Consider the following 18,302-nt stretch of genomic DNA (forward strand, 5'->3'; position numbering starts at 1 on the left):
TGGATCATGTCGAATTATTAATCATGTGCTTTAAAAAATCACTATTTTTTACTTATACACGTGTAACCCCTCCCCCCACAAAACATCTTTCGCAAAATCTAGTCTGTTTTGGCGGCCATGTTGGTAGGGTCGCTCTGTAGTATTTATTGTAATTATAGTAACGTATGTTGGTTTATATCACGTTTATATAATCTGAGCCTTGGTTGTGGTGTAAGGTAGGTGCGTGTGATTATGTTTAGTACCTGTTATTTTTATGTTTTATCGAAATCTTCCATTTTTAACTTTCTAGCCTTTTCATTGCCTGTTTTGCAGTTCCTTATGTAACACTATTTATATTTAATACACGTTGGTTTTAAAATTAGATGTAGACCTTCAACATGTTCAGATTTAAGTTCCCTTCTTAACCATTGCGACACCTGCTGTAAGATATCCCGATGTAAACCTGTCATAGCCTAGATGTACAAGCATCTTGTAAAAAACTATTGTGATTATTTTTATGTTTGACACAGAAATATTGAATGACTAAATTCGACAATCGAAGCAAGCATTCGCATGAAATGACATTTGCTTTGTTATGGTTACATTTTTCCCCAAAAGGCGTTGTTTAGCGGGGGTGGCAGGTGATGCAGCGGTGAAGATGGACTTGTTACTCGATAGCTGCGGATCCCAAGCCCGGGCGCTCCCACTGGATCACACCTGAGCAAGGGCGTCAAACGCGAATTACTTCCGTGAAAAAGATTCCCTGCCGAAAACGGCGAAGTTTGGGAAGGGCGCCGCCCGAGCCGGATGGGCTGCGCTCCATATCCCGAGCTGTGATTTTTGTCCGTGATAAGGGGCCGTTTCCGGAGCTGCCCGGCGGGTCGCGGAGCGGAGACACGTCGCCCGGACTGCAATCGGGAGTGATCCGGTGAGTCGGGCTGCCATCCGCGCTATTCCGCTGCTTTTCACCTCCATGCGAATCAGGCGGATGTTTGTGGGATAGCGCCGGCTGCGTTATCGGCACAGTCTCGGACTTTAGATGATGAATTGGGGTATGCTGAGCTGGGGCGCCGCCTAATATGCGTATGTCACGGGGCAGGTAACCAACTAGCTACCTGAGGGCTTCCAGACGGGCATGTTTTTGGGAGCTAGCGATGCCGGCTATTCCTACGTGACTGGGTGAGGGTGGGGTCCGGCTGTCCCCGGCGCAGCTACCGGCCAGGTTCCGCTGATGCGGAGAAGTACCTGCATTATACCGCACCTGTTAGCTAGCCGGCTAACCTAGGTTATGGACTCCAGACTCATTTTAATCCCATTTCTGCTTATAAATATGACATTTTTATACATTAGTAAAACAGGAGTGCTTACTGGAGATATTATGCAATATTAGCTGACATCAGCTATCTGGTTGGGTAACGTTTTCGCTATGACAGTCGGAGAGTGGGGGAAACTGTTCGACTAAATAACGCTATTGCATTTTGCTTGAGATTAAAGGCAATAGGTAGGTAAAATGATTATAATAACTCGCACACCAGTGTTTTATACTTTCTTATACTTGCCAATACACACCTTTCAAAATAGAGGAGGGTATGTTTCGTAAGCTGTATAGATGACTGTAGACATAAACCGTCCCCCTGATTAGTCGCACTATACCAGTGGAACCGATTATTGCAGTATCTGGTTAGTTGATTGATCGATCGATGGATCCATCCATCCATCCATCCATCCATCCATCCATCCATCCATCCATCCATCCATCCATCCATCCAATCTAATCTAATTTAATCATGATGCTTGCCAGGTCGCTCTGAGATTGCTGAGCGCTGTGGCTTTGCTGTGGGTAAAAAGATTGATCTATAACCTGAAGGTTGTCAGTTCGAATCCGGGGCTGTTGTTCAGCAGTGATGTACTTAACATGCCTTTCTTAAATATGATAACCTGCGTTATGGGCTCACGGGTGACAAAGCTTTGACACCGAATGTAAATTAAATTACAATGTATAACCTAGATTATACACGGTTATAGGTGGACAGTATGAGGCAGATTGTTTCTTTTCACATAATTAAAAAAAGACAGATATCCAGTTCCTGAACATGTAAATTTATAGTTTGAGAAGAAAAAGTCGTATTGGAGTATAAAGTTGCAAAGACTTAAAAATAAGTTTTCGGGTTTCCTTAAAAACAACTCAGCCTTATAAGGAATTTTATTCCAGAGCAGATTTATAAAGCTGTCACACAAGTGGATTAATTTGCAGTCATAGATACTGTGATTTAGTGATACTGCAAAGGGTTTTCAGCTGCTTTTGTTAGTGGCAAAAAAAGAGCTTTGACTTGGAGCTGGAATGTCTTTGTGAGCAAACACAGTGAGACACACCTATATGTAAAACAAAAAGGGCAGCAGAACGTGAAATGTCAGTAGTGGCCTGTTGTTTGTTTTAAAGGCTGATTTGTACAGTACAAAATGTATTTTCAATTAATAAAATTTGGCAGCATTGTTTAAAAGTTAAGCTATTATATCTTGTTTTCTTATTTACAAAACTGGAGCAATTCTAACCTGTGCAGAGTAATCAAATAGATACTTAAACCGTTACGAAGCATACCAGTGTTTATGCTTTAACAATAGTTGGCAATAGTCATGTAAAAAAAAAAAAGTTTAACCCACAGGTCCCTGATGGCAGGGGTGGCTTTGAAGTGTAAACCACAGAAAGGTAAAGACCTTCTCCTCCCCCTGGCACAGGGTGGCACCATAGCTGGTCTCGTGGAAATGTAGACGGATTGCTTAGGGTGTCCTGACCTGCTGTGTTTCCAGTTGTGCGGTATTAAGGGGTGTTGGTTTGCAGCTAGACCAGGGCTGGGCAATCTTATCCGCAAAGGGCCGGTGTGTATGCAGGTTTTTGGGATAACCTGTAGGTCAGCTGTTCAAACCCAGGTGTGAGGACTCTTCAGCCAATCAGTCCTCTAATTAGTGACCTAATTAGGGAGTTGCAGCGAAAACCTGCATACACACCGGCCCTTTGCGGATAAGATTGCCCATCCCTGAGCTAGACAGACGCACAGGAAAGTGCTTACATAAAATGATTTGCTTGACTGGAAGACTTTCCTCAATTTCGGGGCAGCGTGTTGCTCAGTGGGCTAAGCCTGTGTGCCTGTAATCAGAAGGTCGCCAGTTCAAACCCAGCCTCAGCATGTCTGTGGGTCCTTGAGCAAGGCCCTTAACCCCCAGCTCCCTGGGTGCTGCTACGAGTGGCTGCCCATCACGGACAACTTACTCTACAAAATAGAGCAAATTGAGGGAGGCGTAAAGACAATTTCCCCACGGGGATCAGTAAAGTATTAATTATTATTAATTCTACCTCATATTACGTTCTCAGTCATAGGGCATTCTGTTTTGGGTCTATGTGCCAACATTAGACCTGGGCAGTATCTAATTTTCATACAGTCATATCGTCCAGACATTATACCGTGGCATTCAGTATTCTGTGGCAGAGATTTAAAAATACTGCAGTGTGCTATATAACCGTAATACCGCCCAAATCTAGTCAATGTGAATTCAGCTGGTTGCATGTTTGGTGTGTCGCATTCATGCACCTTTCGCTGGCTGTGCAGTTTAGTTAAAATGTTGGTCTCCCAGTGGTAGCAGTACAACTGGGGGGCTCTTTCAGCACCACTATGGACTCCCATCCAGGTTACTCTCTGTATGTCGAGCACATCAAATGTAACCGTGTTTGCTAGTTCATTCTGTTGGAATTCCCATGCCTGCTTGCCTACCCACTTTCAGATATATTGACGCTTTAGAAGCGAAACGGTTACAATCGATGTTTTGGGATGGCATAAGTGTGCCCAGTCGATGTGTCGCGTAATCCCTCCCGGCGCTGTTGTGTAGGGTAGGAAAGCATTGCTCTCAAAATGTGTTCCTGGAATGTGTTAAAACACCCCCCCCCCTCCACTTTGCCCCGCAGTTTAAGTGGGCTGTTGTGCCACTTCTTGGCCCAGGGGAAGCGATTATCGCAGACCCAGCTGAAAACACCTGTTACAAGCCATTGTCTGTAGGCAGGGATCTCGCCGCTCCGTGTGACGTGCAGATGGAGCTGTATGTAACGACAAAACGGTTTGGTTTTGCATGATATGTGATTCGGGGAGGCACCGTGGCTCAGTGGGCAGCGCTGTTGCTTCACACCCCTGTGGTCTCCTCGTGTCGTGTCAGTTTCCTCCTGCAGCCCAAAGACACACAATTAGGCTAATTGGTTGGTGTCTCTAAATTGCCCATAGTGTGTGTGAGTGTTGGCGTGTATGTATTTCGCGATGGACTGCCATCCTGTGGGGGGGGGTGTTCGCCCCAACCTTGTGCCCTACGCTGCCTGGGTTGGTCTAGAGGCATTCCTGCAAGACCTTGTCCAGGATAAGCTGCTGGATGGGTGGATGGATGGATCTCTGCAACTCAGAAGAGCTGAATGTTGCAACGGTGCATCTAGGGTTGATTCAAGTCACACAACTCATATTTAACACTTTCTCTACCTAGAAATGGATACCACAGCCAAGACACTGAGCATGTTTATTAGCCGCTTGTGCCATAGTTAGCATCGTCGTTGATGACGGGTGGGTATGGATTTGAGCTGTTGATTGTATTAAATGTCCCTGATTGGCCTGTAGATCCTATCTCAGCGTCAGTGAGCCTTTATGTAGATCTTGTACTTTGGCTTCTGGTTTCTATGGCGATGGAGCATCCCTACCGTCTCGCCCGAGCCTTTCATCAGCCGGGCACTTTACCCCCATGATGGAGTAAGTGCTCCGGGGCGTGGTCTCTCATCCCCGGGTACTTTATCGCCGGTCTCCCCACCAGGGCTCCAGCATGAAGCCCCGGCTGCACTTCGTGGTGGATCCCATGGGCTGGCTCTGCGTCAGCCTCGTCTTCCTCATCTGGCTCTACAACTCCTTCTTCATCCCTCGGCTGGTGCTGCTGCCCCACCTGTACGAGGGGCATATCCCCTGGACCGTGGTCGTAGGTGAGAACCTCCCGACTGACCCTGCTGCCTCACTGGCTCACACATGCTCACGATCCATGGATTAAAAGTCTTCTGTTCCCAGGCGCTATCGGTTAATACCGTTGTCTGCAGTTGGGCTGATTTGGCGCCGTCGTCGTTTCGCTCGTGTTGCCTGGTAGCTGGATTCTTCCTCATGGCCATCTTTTCTGCTAGGCTACTACGTGGCATCGCTGCTCTGTGTCTCCGCCCTGTTCAGGGCCTCCACTGCGGATCCTGGCCGACTTCCCCAGAACCCTCACATCCCTCATTCCGGTAAGCGAGCCCCCCCCCCACCCCCCCACCCGCTTCCCTCTGGCAGCTCTCTACCAGTCCGCTGTGATGTCATTTCCAGTAAACCTGACATCTTCATAACGGGCTTGTTCAGTGTGTGAATTATTGATGGAACGTCCGCGCAGAAGAACCGAAACGGGGCCTTGGCTTAGATTCGCCCCCGAGTTCCCCGGTTAGTCACATGACACCCTTTTTCTATTTACCTCAAGCTGTATTTCACTGGCAATTCAATCACTGCAATTCTCAGACAAATACTGTGAACCAAATAAAATATATATATATTTTACAAACTCACCCAGGAGAACATTGCGCTCTGTTTTTGCTCTTTATAGAGCTCTGGCCCATTTCTAACTGTATGATTGGCCCTGAGCAAGCAAGAAAAAATAAGCTCTATATATCGTATCATATTGCAGTATTACTTTTCTATAAGTAGCTTTGCTGTTGCTATTTTTTAGTTTAGTAGTTTTTTTTCTTTTATTATTTATATGATCTTCTGCAGAGATACTTATCTTGACAGCTATTTTCTTTTGATAAAATGCAGTGTATTTTTCTGCCACCAGTTGATTACCTCATTCGTGTGAATAATTTAAAACATTTTTTTTGGTGACTGGCTAAGTTATTCTGACTGCAGATATTTTTTGTTTTTAAAGGGTTGCTTCACTGAACTATCTTTAAAGCAGTGAATTCTTGGGATGTAGTTATTTTGGAAATATGTTTTTAGTGCATCTTATATTTTGTCTGTATAGATGCCTTAAAGCGATTAAGGTGATATAATGAGTTTGTGATTTTGTTTTCCGGCCTGTGCCTTGATTGTTCCTGTCACCCTGGATGCCACAGTGTCACTTATCCTGCTTGTCACGTATCTCATGAGGATTTGAGGCCCTTGGCTGTGCAGTGAGTCAGATTATGGGGGCATAAGATCGCTGCGTTGGTCAGAAAGGGACTCACCCGAAGGATTATTGAGAAAAACCCCAGCCACCTTCTGCGGGGATTACATGCTAAGCTCGATGGCGGGCATCTGCTCCGCAGCATCGTCATCGTCACGGCCGGCTGTGAAACTACCTAACAGCCTCGGATGGCCTGACTCTCAGGACTGACTCTCAGGACTGACTCTCCTGCCGCCAAACCCTCGATAAAGAAAGAAAACTGCACACATAAGCCGATGATCCCGGAGAAGCGACTCGTCTTTAACTTTCCACCAGACGTGCAGAGATTTTAGTTCATGACTGTAGTTAACTGCTGATTCCTGGGAGCTTAGAAAGTTAAAAAAAATACCCAGCAGTCATTAACTGGTAATTAGCAGCAAAGTATCAATTTATCCCTTCTGCAGTACTGTGGCCAAACTGCGCTGATTTAGCAAAGCCACCAGAGGGCAGTATTGTATAATATCTGATCTGTATTTTGATAATGACAAAAAAAATTTCAGGACTGTGCTGCTCATGAGGATTTTTCTAAAATTTCAAAGAAAGTGAGAATTTCATGAAAAGCAGATCAGTACAGCAGGTTTGGAGAGGATGCTGTTTCTGTGCTAAAGTGTGAAGATCATTCAGCATTTTGTAGTACATAGGAATGGTTCCCCGCACAAACACGATAAACTAAAAATGCAGACTGCATCACATGGCACTTTAAGTGGATGTTCTCTGAGAACCTCCAGTGTTGGTCAGGTGATCGTGGTCACATGACCTGTGATCCACTGCGATGGTCTTTGTTGCAGAGCGTGAACAGTGGGAGCTGTGTAACAAGTGTAACCTGATGCGGCCGAAGAGGTCCCACCACTGCAGCCGCTGCGGACACTGCGTGCGCAGGATGGACCACCACTGTCCCTGGTGAGGCCGGTTCAGCAAGAGCTGCTGTCCTTACTGTGGTATTTGGGACAGCAACGTGTGTTTCTTCGAGCGGTTTAGTCAGCGAAAATTTTAAAACCGCAAAATTCTGCACAGTTTTCAGAATTTTAATCCGAAATGAGCTGCAACTTCACTTCCACCAGAGTGGCAGGCAGCTTGCATGTGGTTTACTGGGCTGCCTCTGCTGGAAGGGGACTCAAACCCAGTGCTGCCCTCTACTGGTACCGGGAGCATCCTGCAGGGAGAAAGAGACCCCCCCCCCCCGTACCAAAATGGCGGCCTCGTTGTGTTCACCTGGGCTCTCCTGAGGGTTGACCAGGGAGATAAACAGGGTGCCCCCCCCCCCCCCAATGCCTTACCCCGTTGCTGACTGTAAACTGATTCGACTGCTTTCTAGCCAAAGGTGGCCTCAGACTCAGATGCAGGTTCTCCTGTATTTTCAGGCCGTAATTGCGCACTAATAAGGTCGCAGCGTGCATCACATGTCAGCCCGGGGCCTATCGGGTAACCAGGGGCCCCCCTGCCAGAGAAGGACGGGTCTTGTTTTAATCCAGCAAGTCGTGACTGTCTGTCATCGGCCGGAATGGCGAGCGGCATGAGGTGCTGCCGCCCTCCCGGCTCCCGGCGCGGTCCGGCCTTGCCGCCGTGGGCCCGGCGGAGCTCTGACCGCCGCCCTGCTCTGCCTGCTTTCAGGATCAACAACTGCGTGGGGGAGGACAACCACTGGCTCTTCCTGCAGCTCTGCTTCTACACGCAGGTGCTCAGCCTGTTCACCTTGGTGCTGGACTTCTGCCAGTATTACTACTTTCAGCCCCTCAGCGGGGTGGACCCGGTAAGTGAAGCCCCGCCCAGTCGTGCACGTGCGCGTGTATGTGCGTGTGTGTGTCTTTGTGCACGTGTGTGTGGGAGATGGAGGGGGGAGTGTGCCGGAGACAGTTACAGCCTTTTAAAATTAGGCACGCTGATCGCTGTGCCTGCTGCCACTAATTATCACCTGGCAGCACAGACCAGTTAGCTGCCCGGTCTGGGGGTCACTCGCCTCGCCCGAGGTCACGTGGCACGTCGGCGCCACCCGGCGCTGCGCATGAGGCACGGGTGACCTCGCGTCCCGGTGACGGGCACGGAACGGGCAGGTGTCGGCGGCACTCGCGGAGGATCCCGGTGCACGCGTGTCACAGGCATGTTAATTAACCTGTCAGGCCTGGGCTCCCCGGAGACGCGAATCGGAGCGGCGCGGCTGCGAGGTCCCGGCCCGCTCGGCTGACGGGGAGAAAGCGTGAAACGGACCGGAGTGGCTGTAACGTCTAGCGTGGAGAACTTTACGATCGGTAGCTTGGAAACGGCACGTCCGGCTAACAGTGGCCTCGCAGCCGCGGTGAACCGTAATTTCCGGTTTTTGTTTGTTTATTTCCTTGCCCCTGATCTTTTAAATTAACAAGCAAAGCTTTGATTTAACAAAACAAAAAAACCAACGCAGTGACAGCGGGGGGCGCGGCCGGTGGATAGCCCCGGGTCCGGCTGCTGGGGCGAGATATTGCCTTGATCTCCTGGCGCTAGGAGACTGTGCAGAGACGACTTAGAGCTCATTGCTGCGTCCCCTGTGTGTAACGTGGGCGTGGCCGGGGGGGTGTTAAGGGTACCGTTGGAGGGGGTATAGCTGTCAGTCGGGCTGGTAGACACCCCCAGATCTGGTGTGGGGACCCTGGCTGTGGATCACATCATAGTGACTGACCAGCTGCCTGTCCCCCTCCCCCCTTGTCCCCCCTCCTCTTCCAGGAGCAGTTCACCTCCGGCCATGAGCTGGCGCTGCTGCGCATCTCCACATTCATGGGTCTGCTGATGTTGGGGGGCATGAGCAGCCTCTTCTACACCCAGATCACTGGCATCCTTGCTGTAAGGCTTTTCCGCTCTTCCCTTCTTAATAAAACTACATCTCCCATGTCTTGCCCCGCAGTCCCTTCCCTCCTTTGCCATGACCGCCGCATCGTGCCGCGCCCCCATGGTGTTATGACCGGACTCGTCCCACTCAAGCCGGACGGTGTTTTTTTTTTGGTATTTTTTTTGTCCCCCACGACTCAGCAGTCGGGTTTCTCCTCTTCGCTTGCACTTGGGTAAACCGGAGACTGCGGGGTGGCGGGCGAGACGATGCCAACCACCGCCGCCGTGCGGGGGGGAGCCCTTCCGGTCTCTGCGGTCACCCTGATGTGACACGTAGTGTCATCCAAAGGGACGGCAAGGCGAACGTCACAGGCGCAGCAGTGAGTCGCGAGGTCTCTAGACCTGCTGCATTAGTAACAAAAGGCCCCACTGAGGATCCGGCTCTGCCTGAGCCAAGATGCAGATACAGCAACCGTGCTCTGTGCTGTATCTGTCCTCTGTGCTGTATCTGTGCCATATGCTGTGTAATCTCTGTGCTGTATCTGTGCCATATGCTGTGTGCATCCTCTGTGCTCTGTTCTATATCTGTGCCATGTGCTTCATGCAGTCTATTTGCTCTGTGCTGTATCTGTGCCATGTGCTTGGTGCAGCATCTGTGCTCTGTGCTCTGTGCTGTCTCTGTGCTCTGTGCTGTCTCTGTGCTCTGTGCTGTCTCTGTGCTCTGTGCTGTCTCTGTGCTCTGTGCTGTATCTGTGCCATGCGCTTGGTGTAGTATCTGTGCTCTCTACATCATCTGTGCTATGTGCTCTGTGCTGTGTATTCTGTTTTGTCTATGTATTCTGTGCTGTATCTGTGCTGTGTACTCTGCGCACTGTTTCTGCTCTGTTCTGTATCTGTGCAGTTTAATTGCTCTATGCAGTATCTGTGCCATATGCGTTGTGCTCTGTGCTCTAACTGCGCTTTGTGCTGTGTGGTCTGTGTAGTATCTGTATTCTGTGCAGTATCTGCATTGCCTGTTCCTCAGTGTCTGTGGTCTATGCAGTCTATGTGCACGCTGTACAACAAACTTTGAGTCTAGGTTCTTGGGTTCCTGTGGTCAGGGATGCCTGTAGATTCCACACCAACCTGTCCTTGATCGTAACTGGTGCTAGATCTAGTGCTGACTGTGAACCTGATCTGCATTCAGCATGCCAGACTTTCCATAAACACTTTAAATGTCAGTATAGCCAGTCGGGGGACTTTTGTAACCTATTGTTTCTGTTAATTCCCATTTCTTAGGATGTGCTCCTGCTGTTGTAGTCCTGTTACATGTTTTGTGCTGGTTTAGTTCTCTCCTGCTTCCCCTGTGTTGTAATGGGAGGAGATTACTGGCTTTAGCCTTCAACAATAAGCGCCCGTCTCATCGCTGAGCCCAGAGCAGCAAAGCCAGGAGCTGCTGTGTTGGTGATAAACCTTGACAAGTCCTGAGTCTGATGGGACGCTAAGCCGCTAGCCACTGGCACGCGCTAATTCCCGGGCTAAATCCGCACCAAGCTGGACCTGAGCCTGTTAGCAGCCGGCGTTAGCGCCCCCTCTCCAAGGTCCCACACAAAGCTGCATTATCACGGTATTCAGAGTCCGGTTTTTGTGCGGGGGTCAGCGGGACCCCCGTTGGTTCTCTAGACACAGTTTAGTGGTCACGGCTGGGTGGGGAGGGGGCTTAGATGCATCTCTGTGTCCGTCGTGCCCTGGGTTGCCGTACCCCTCAAAGGCGGGCCAAACGCCATTCCGTTACCGTCATTACGGGAGGGGGGTACGGGGGCTGGAGCAGTAACAAGAGGAGAGTCCGTCGTGTCGGCCTGAGCTGGGGAGGGAACTCGATAATCACTTTTGACTGTGATCCTTTAATTGATGACATCGTGTGGGGGCTGGCAAAGAGGATTAGCCGTGACCCAGTTAAAATAATTAGAAATTACTGGTACCTTCTAAAAGGACAGATACCCTCGTCTTCTTCGCCACCACGGGACCCGATCCGTCGGCCCAGGCGCCGCCAGATGTTGAGGCACGTTTCTGCTCTGGATAATCGGGGAGGGGGGGGGGGTCTAATTGGAGGGGATTACGTTTCTTAAAAAGAAGATTCCATGGAGGACGTGCGGGGGTTTTCGTTCCAGATGTTCCCTGTGTATGGGAGTCGCTTTGTTGCCCGGGGCGTTCTGGATGCTCTCTCTGTGTGTGGGTGGATGGGGGGGGGGGGGATTGTCCTGTCATGGGTGTCCCAACCCTTTACTTATGGAGCGATGGCTTCCAGGCTGTAGACGCACTGGTTCTCTGGTTCGCTCGTACCATCGTGCTCCCGAAAGCTAACTCCGTAAACGTGTCAGTCTTCTCCTCCACTCCACCTGCAGGCATTGGTGTCTGACATCAGCCGAATGCTGTAATTATTATTGAGATCCACTGATTAGGTAGGGGCCCCCTCCTAATCCCCAGCTGAGCTCTGCAACATCGGATTGAGAAGTGCGTCCTTCACTCTGCACTCACCCGAGTCGTCAGTAAGATGGAAATTAAGGTTTTGCATCGACGGGGCCTGAAATGCACACATCTGGTCTGACACCAGAGTGTGGGGACTGGTTGGTGGTTGTATTGGGGCTGGGGGCTGGAGGTGGGAGAGGGGGGGGGGGGGGGGGTCAATTGGCTGTAAGACAAATTTCCCAAGTGTTGGTCTCTCATTGGCTGCCGCCCATCCAATCCGGTGGTTGTGTTTCGTCACACGGTGCAGTTTGCTACCGCAGTCCCCATCGGTTGGAGCTGCATTTTTTTGGCTCCCGCGCTCTTTCAGCAACACTAATCCGGAGCGATTTACATACTGGCTGTTTGGACCGTTCCGTCGCCTTCGTTTCACGTACGGGGAGGTGGGGGGGGGGGGGTGTGTGGATTTGCCTCAACATGCACATCCCATTGTCTGCGAGCAGCTGCCCTCTCTGGATGCCAAGTTGGCGCGGTAGAAGTCATAAAGGATTCTCCCCGGTGTTTGCCATGGTGTCCCCATTGTATAAATTACCGCCGATGCTGGTTTGGTAATCGGTCTCATTAAAAGAAGGCTTGCAGATTTACATTTGCATGTGGACCGAAAAAGCCTGCGGACCTGTTTATCACGCAGAGACTGTATCCACATGCCCTGCCGCTACCCTCAACAAACGCTGATTCAAAATTCAGTATTCACATGTTCTGGCCTAAATGCTTAATGGTTGGATTTGAACCTGAGCTCCCGCTATCTAAATAATTTGGTGAGAGAGCCTCTGATTGCTCCGTTCCTGACAGTGATGTGATGTACTGACGATGGCCTATTTACTGTCATTAATCTCCTTTTTGTCACCTTCATTTCTCACAGGACACAACCACCATTGAGAAAATGTCCCACTTCCTGGACCAAATGTGAGTACCATTGGTGAACAGATAGATCTGCTGAATCCTGAGCCTTTGGATATTCTATGGGCCAATAATTTGACCTTGACTGACATCCCTTGCTTGTATTCGCTTGCTGTGAATTATAAGCCTGAATTTCCCCTTTCAAAGCCTTCAGCTGCCGCCTCTCTTGTATTCTTTTGCCAGAAATAGATAGATGCGTTAAGCACTTAAATCACAGTAGAACTCAATTCATCATTAACCACGTGTACATTTTGGCTGGGTGGACAAGCGTTTCCTGGTTATCGTATCTTCTGGCAAGCGTAACCCGTGGAACAAGACCTGAAAAATCAGGAACTATCAATCCTATGGGTTTTTGTATGTCACACCCACCTAAAAACGATACAGTGTGTGAGCTGGGTCTCTGTGAGTTTTTTTTTTTTTTTTTTTTTTTCTGCCTGGAATCAGATAAGCCTTGATTCTTGAGGAGCTCAAAAGAGCATCTTGTTCCCAGAGGTCTGATGCTCAGATATGGGGAGGAGCGGCTGTACGGAACCTCCTCCATGCAGCTCCTCGCACGGCTGATGTGCGTGTGTGGTGGGGGGACTGTATCTGACAGCCTGCATGAACCGATCTCACGCTGCCTTCTGTGAAGCGGCCACTTGGCCACTGTGCGTCAGCGCGTGGACAGTGGGGAGAGACTCTCGCATGTCTGCTGAAAGTGGGACTGTGACTGTCTCGGTCTCTCTGGGCCCGCTGGGCCATGCGCTGTGTCTGGTGGCATCCCGGTCATGCACACCTTAGTGGTCTCCCGGGGGGGGGGGGGGGTTGGGGTGTGTAATTTAATGCCACGGAGAGTATGAGAATCTCGGGGTGGAGGGTGTGAATGTGCACCGATTGTGCGGGCTCCGCAGCTCCTGACCATTACCCCCCCACCTCCCCTCCCCCCCCCTCCAGGAAGACGCCCAGGAGACCGTGGCAGCAGACATTCGCCGAGGTGTTTGGCACCCGCTGGAAGATCCTGTGGCTTCTGCCCTTTCGGAGAAGACGGCCTCTGCAGGCCAGCCACCACTACCCCAGCCACGTGTAGACAGATGGAGGGGCCAGCTATTCCCCACCACCCCCCCGCCCTCCAGCAACCCCCCCTGCTGGCTGCCATCTTGCCTGCTTCTCTGCAGGATCGGGCAACTCTCCGTCGCCATTGCTCCACGCTGCTCATGTTTCTTTATTTATACCCAAGATAAAAATGGCTGCCTCTGTCTGCCTCTGTGCGGGACAGCAGCTCCAGAGGGGCCTTGCTGACTGTGCGTTTGGGCGTTCTCACCCAGCCAGAAGGAACGTGTCTAAGCTCAGTCTCTCTTCTTTTTTTATGCTCTTTTATGTTTATACCATATTGTACCTCCCCACTGTTTTCCGGTATTTTCCTTTGCACCGATTCCGTCCTGAGGAGCTTAGGGCTTGTGTGGGTACGCATGTCACCTGCTTTTTCTAATCGGTTATAAACCGCGGCGGCGGCCCTGGGTTGTATCATTAATGTGCAGTTGGGGCCGCATGGGTTGGCCTTAGCGTTACCTACACCCAAAAATAGGATTACACTCCTGTTTATGCATAGATAAGCATCACACTAAGCCGTTTTCCCAGCGGTTGGACAGGGTATGGATTTTTTTGTTGCCGATTTTCACTGATCGACGTAAACAGTTTGTCCCTTATCTTCTTGAGTCATATTGCAAAATACACTTTGTCATCTTCACCTTTTATCTCAGTCACATTCTTATTCAGGAAAAGATTTTAATTTTATTTCTCTTTTTAAATGTTTACACTCCACTCTACCAGATAACACGTGAATGTTAGGATAGAGAATTCCCGAGCTTGGACTCTGGCTGTTATCTGATGGAGGTTTCAGGGAAGGTTGGATGGTACTGTATGCAGGGGTATGTTTTGATCCTTGAGAGTGTGTGTGTGTGTGTGTGTGTGTGTGCGCGCACATCCTTGCGTGCACAATTAGCCACTGACATGCACACGAGCATGATGATACATTTTTCCTCCTCATTCGCAATGACCCTTAATTTGAATGTTAATGTTTGTTTTCTTGACGTCTCTGCATACGGGTGAATCGGCATTTTGCTGTTAAGAGACGGTAGAGAGGTGTGGATCTGAGTTCTCCAAGAGGAGCTGAGTGGCGATTATGGTGTCGACAAGAGAAAAGCAGGACTAAGCATATTGAGACGGATGGGCATTAACTCCTTTATTGACATTGTATGTTGAATATAATCACTCAATAGTCTGAAGTGCCTCTAGAACTTTCTTTAACTTATTGTTTGTTTTGGTGGTGCATGTCAACCCATTGATCACTAGACCAAAGACTGTAATATCTGTATTTGATGCGTGCAGTTAACTGGTAGAACTAATAGTGGTGTAGTAACATTTCGGCTGCAGTGTTTACTGCCTTTCCTGACACAATAACCTTCAAATCACCATAACATCTTACCTAAACATCATACCTATGTTCTTTTGTTGCTATAGCAAAATTTATTGATATACTTTTATCTTCGATTTAGTTTCTTTTTCCCATTTTCTTTTTATCCTTAAGAATGTTAGGGTAAACATATAACCGGTACACTACATTTCATATTCCTGCTTTCCATATTTAAATCCTAACGCTGTGTCTTAATGGAGTAAATATTGCATCAGTTTAGGTCTAAACTCCCACTCAGATGTATGTAGTCAGATGTAGCCACTTCTAGCCCTACTTGCAGAGAATCGGTAAAATAGGTACCTTGTTCTCCACTGCCGTACACACAGAGAAACGAACCCAATATTCCAGACTTGTGAGTCTAGAGTGATACATGGAAGTTACTAACATATGAGGTGTATTTCAAAAATGGTTTTTGTGCCGTTATTTTAAAAATATTATTGGTTTGCACTGTACCAGTTTAAGTGTCTTTGTAAGTATGGAATACTGAAGAATGCGCAACTCTAAACTTGTATAAAATTCCTTAGAGAGATGTAAAGTTGCTCTATGTGGTCTTATGTGTATCCTTGCTACCAAGTGTGTTATTTGGTGACTTTCATTTTTACAACATATATTTCTAAATGCATTGAAAAATGCATCCTGTAGGTTGTATGTGAAACGTCACCATGAAACATTGTAATGTTTGTTCCGGATATGTTTGCTTGCCGTTCCTGATTATTTTAAAATGCTTTTTAAGATTGCTGGACCTGAATTATATGTAGGGCGTACCTCCTGTGATTCACGCATATCTAAACACTGCTACTTTTGCCAGGTATGACTGTGGTGGAGGAGTACGATCCAACGAAACCAGAAGACTGGTTTCGTTGGATCGCAATGATCTTTTCAATGACGGCCACCCATCAGCCTCACCGTTACCCGTGTGATCTTAAAATGCTCATGTCAAAGATTTCAAGCGCTGTCGCTTCAATGTGTGAATACATTGTTTGAATGCTAAGTGTCGTACAGACAAAATTTAGTAATTGTAATATCACCACAGACTTCAATTATTATAGACACCTATAGCAAATAGTTTTTTTTTTAATATATATACAAAGGGTAAGACTGTAAGAAGGGGATCGGATATATATAAATAAATATAAAATAATTAGTTGAAAAGCAATAATGTTTTGCTTCCTCGTTAGAAACACCAGAACTGCCTTCCCCAATGCCTAGAATCCAACAGGCTAAGACGCCATTACGGCTCTAATACAGGCCCCTCATCTCTGTGTCACGCAGCCACAAATCTGAACTCTGACTCTTGGCTGAGAGCTGCATCATGAACTGCTGTCATAAGGAAAACCAAGTGGTGAAGGACACTTGTGGTCCCTGTGCTTCCTTTGCGGTCAGCAACAATAGGTAGAGAGCTGCAGAGAGCATTAAAGCAGGGATTGGCTGGAGCTGGCGTGCTTCTCGTTTGATTGGACAGGGTCACACTTAGGCCTGCCCAGAGGCCGTGACTTTGCTGTATTCTGAAAAACACTTATACGGGCTGCGTCTTACTATTACTTCCTCACATACCACAAACTGACTGTTCATTGCGCTCCACACACTGTATTAAATGTCTCTCGACAAATTCAGGTGTCATACTAAATGTCATTTTCAGTGAGTTTTCTTTTTACTTTTGATGTTTCAGGTTTTTGAATTTAATTTATTTATTTTTTGCTGGGGACTTAATTTTTTTTTTTGTTGTTGTTATGGGCACATATATTAAAAATGTAATTTATTATGTTTTTATATATCAAATAAATGGTTTGTTAGCACCGACTCATTGTATTTTCACTCCAAGCTTTTCGTTCTGGCAACAAAAAGTACGTGCCGTTCAAGTACACGGTAAAATTGGATGTAATCATTTTTAATTTCAGTCAAGAGGAAGTATCAACAACACACTGCTAACATTTACTGTATAAGCAGCAGGTACGTATGCAATAGCATCCTAACATGCTTTAACAACTTGAATATAAACTTCTATAATCGTATAATCATATAATGTTTGTTATTAATATATATTAATGCTATTCAGGTATGTTAGGATGTTATGGTATACATACATGTTGCTTATGTTCTATGAATGCATTATGAAGGTACAGTTAATGTAAAGCATTATCAAACAATTTGGCAATTTTGGAAACATTTTGACTACATCGTTTCACCTCAACCTGCTCGCGTCTGCCGTCTGCTTTGTATCCGCTGGTTCATTCCCAACCACTGTCTGGATTCCATTTGATTCTATAACTTTCCTTCTTATTTGAAATATCCGCCATTTCCTCAGTCCTGTTTGTAGGCTTGTGAGGAAGTTGTCCGGATTTCCAGGCCTATGGACTCAGGTCCGCTTGCTCCCACTTAAAATGTCACTTGACCATTGAGGTCACCTGTTTTGTGAGTGAAATATGGTTCCATGCTATTTTAAGGAAAGGGAGGTCTCTCTTTATGTGCAAGGGGATCAAATTTCTTCCCTAGCACCATATACTACTCGTTGTCACCCCATGAGCACCTTCCCTCACAAAAAATCAGTGGATACTTCTAATGGATTTGATCCGCTACACTCCCATTCACATCTGGTGGTCTGATTTATGGTACATTCTGTTTGATCTTGGAAGTCGGAAATTCCGAGTTCGTATGTACAAAATACAGCATAATGCATTGTTATGAACTTGCTAACAATGGCTAATAATGAACCTGGCGAGACCTGGGACCTGTTTCACAAAGCAAGATATCTCACTTAGCTGGAAAACTTGTTTGATTATTCTGGGCTAAATGTAAGTGAACGAAGATGGCCGTTTAAACTGGGGTAACTTAAATCCGACAAGTTACCCGGCTAAGCAAGAAATCCTGCTGTTTGAAACAGATCCCTGGTATTACTAAATAGCTTTCCGACTCATTGTACTGGAAGGTGATTAATTCCTGTGTGACGTCATTCCCAGCTGCCAATTCCAGTCTCCTGCCATGCTCAGCATTGTGGGACTGCATATGTTAGTAGCATACCTACATGTGTGTTCCCTGGCCAAGCCGATATAACGGTTTACCATTTAGTTTTCATTTATTTGCTCTTTTTTGGCCAGTGGATTAGTAAACTGGAAATGACTGTCCAGAAGATAAGAGTACGTGGCAATTAGCATGACAGAACATGCAATTTTACACAACAAGAGACAATCCCAGGGCGATGGTTAATAGCACATTGCTAGATTTGACCCCCTAGGAACATTTACTTTTGGGAGTATCGTGCCTTTGTGAGGCAAAGTATCTTCTTGGTAACATGGGGCTTGTCAGCGTGGGGAATAAGGTCGATGTCCTGTGGGTAGCCTGTTTATGCATGTTCAGAGTAAATGCTGCCTGGCCTTAGAGCCTAGATCAAGGTTCCTCAAATCTGGACCTCAATTCATAATCCAGTTCTTGTTTT

The 18,302-nt window shown here is 47.5% G+C and overlaps 1 protein-coding gene across 4 annotated transcripts; it reads left to right on the plus strand.

Annotated features, from left to right (window-relative positions):
* The first annotated feature begins 67 nt into the window (after window positions 1–67).
* zdhhc21 (zDHHC palmitoyltransferase 21) lies at window positions 68–16,669 on the plus strand. Of its 4 annotated transcripts, none has more exons than XM_072697666.1 (9): window positions 68–215; window positions 598–907; window positions 4,819–4,981; window positions 5,174–5,272; window positions 7,005–7,116; window positions 7,828–7,966; window positions 8,911–9,027; window positions 12,380–12,423; window positions 13,351–16,669. In XM_072697666.1, exons 3-9 carry the CDS (start codon window positions 4,828–4,830, stop codon window positions 13,481–13,483), a joined length of 798 nt encoding a protein of 265 aa, XP_072553767.1. In that variant the 5' UTR covers window positions 68–215; window positions 598–907; window positions 4,819–4,827; the 3' UTR covers window positions 13,484–16,669. The 4 variants fall into 4 exon arrangements, with proteins under 4 accessions (XP_072553767.1, XP_072553770.1, XP_072553768.1 ...); XM_072697667.1 differs by having other exon boundaries at window positions 191–219; XM_072697668.1 differs by lacking the exon at window positions 68–215 and adding an exon at window positions 377–421.
* Window positions 16,670–18,302: the final 1,633 nt, after the last annotated feature.

This window comes from Paramormyrops kingsleyae, chromosome 12, assembly GCF_048594095.1.
Source record: "Paramormyrops kingsleyae isolate MSU_618 chromosome 12, PKINGS_0.4, whole genome shotgun sequence".
Lineage (NCBI taxonomy): Eukaryota > Metazoa > Chordata > Actinopteri > Osteoglossiformes > Mormyridae > Paramormyrops > Paramormyrops kingsleyae.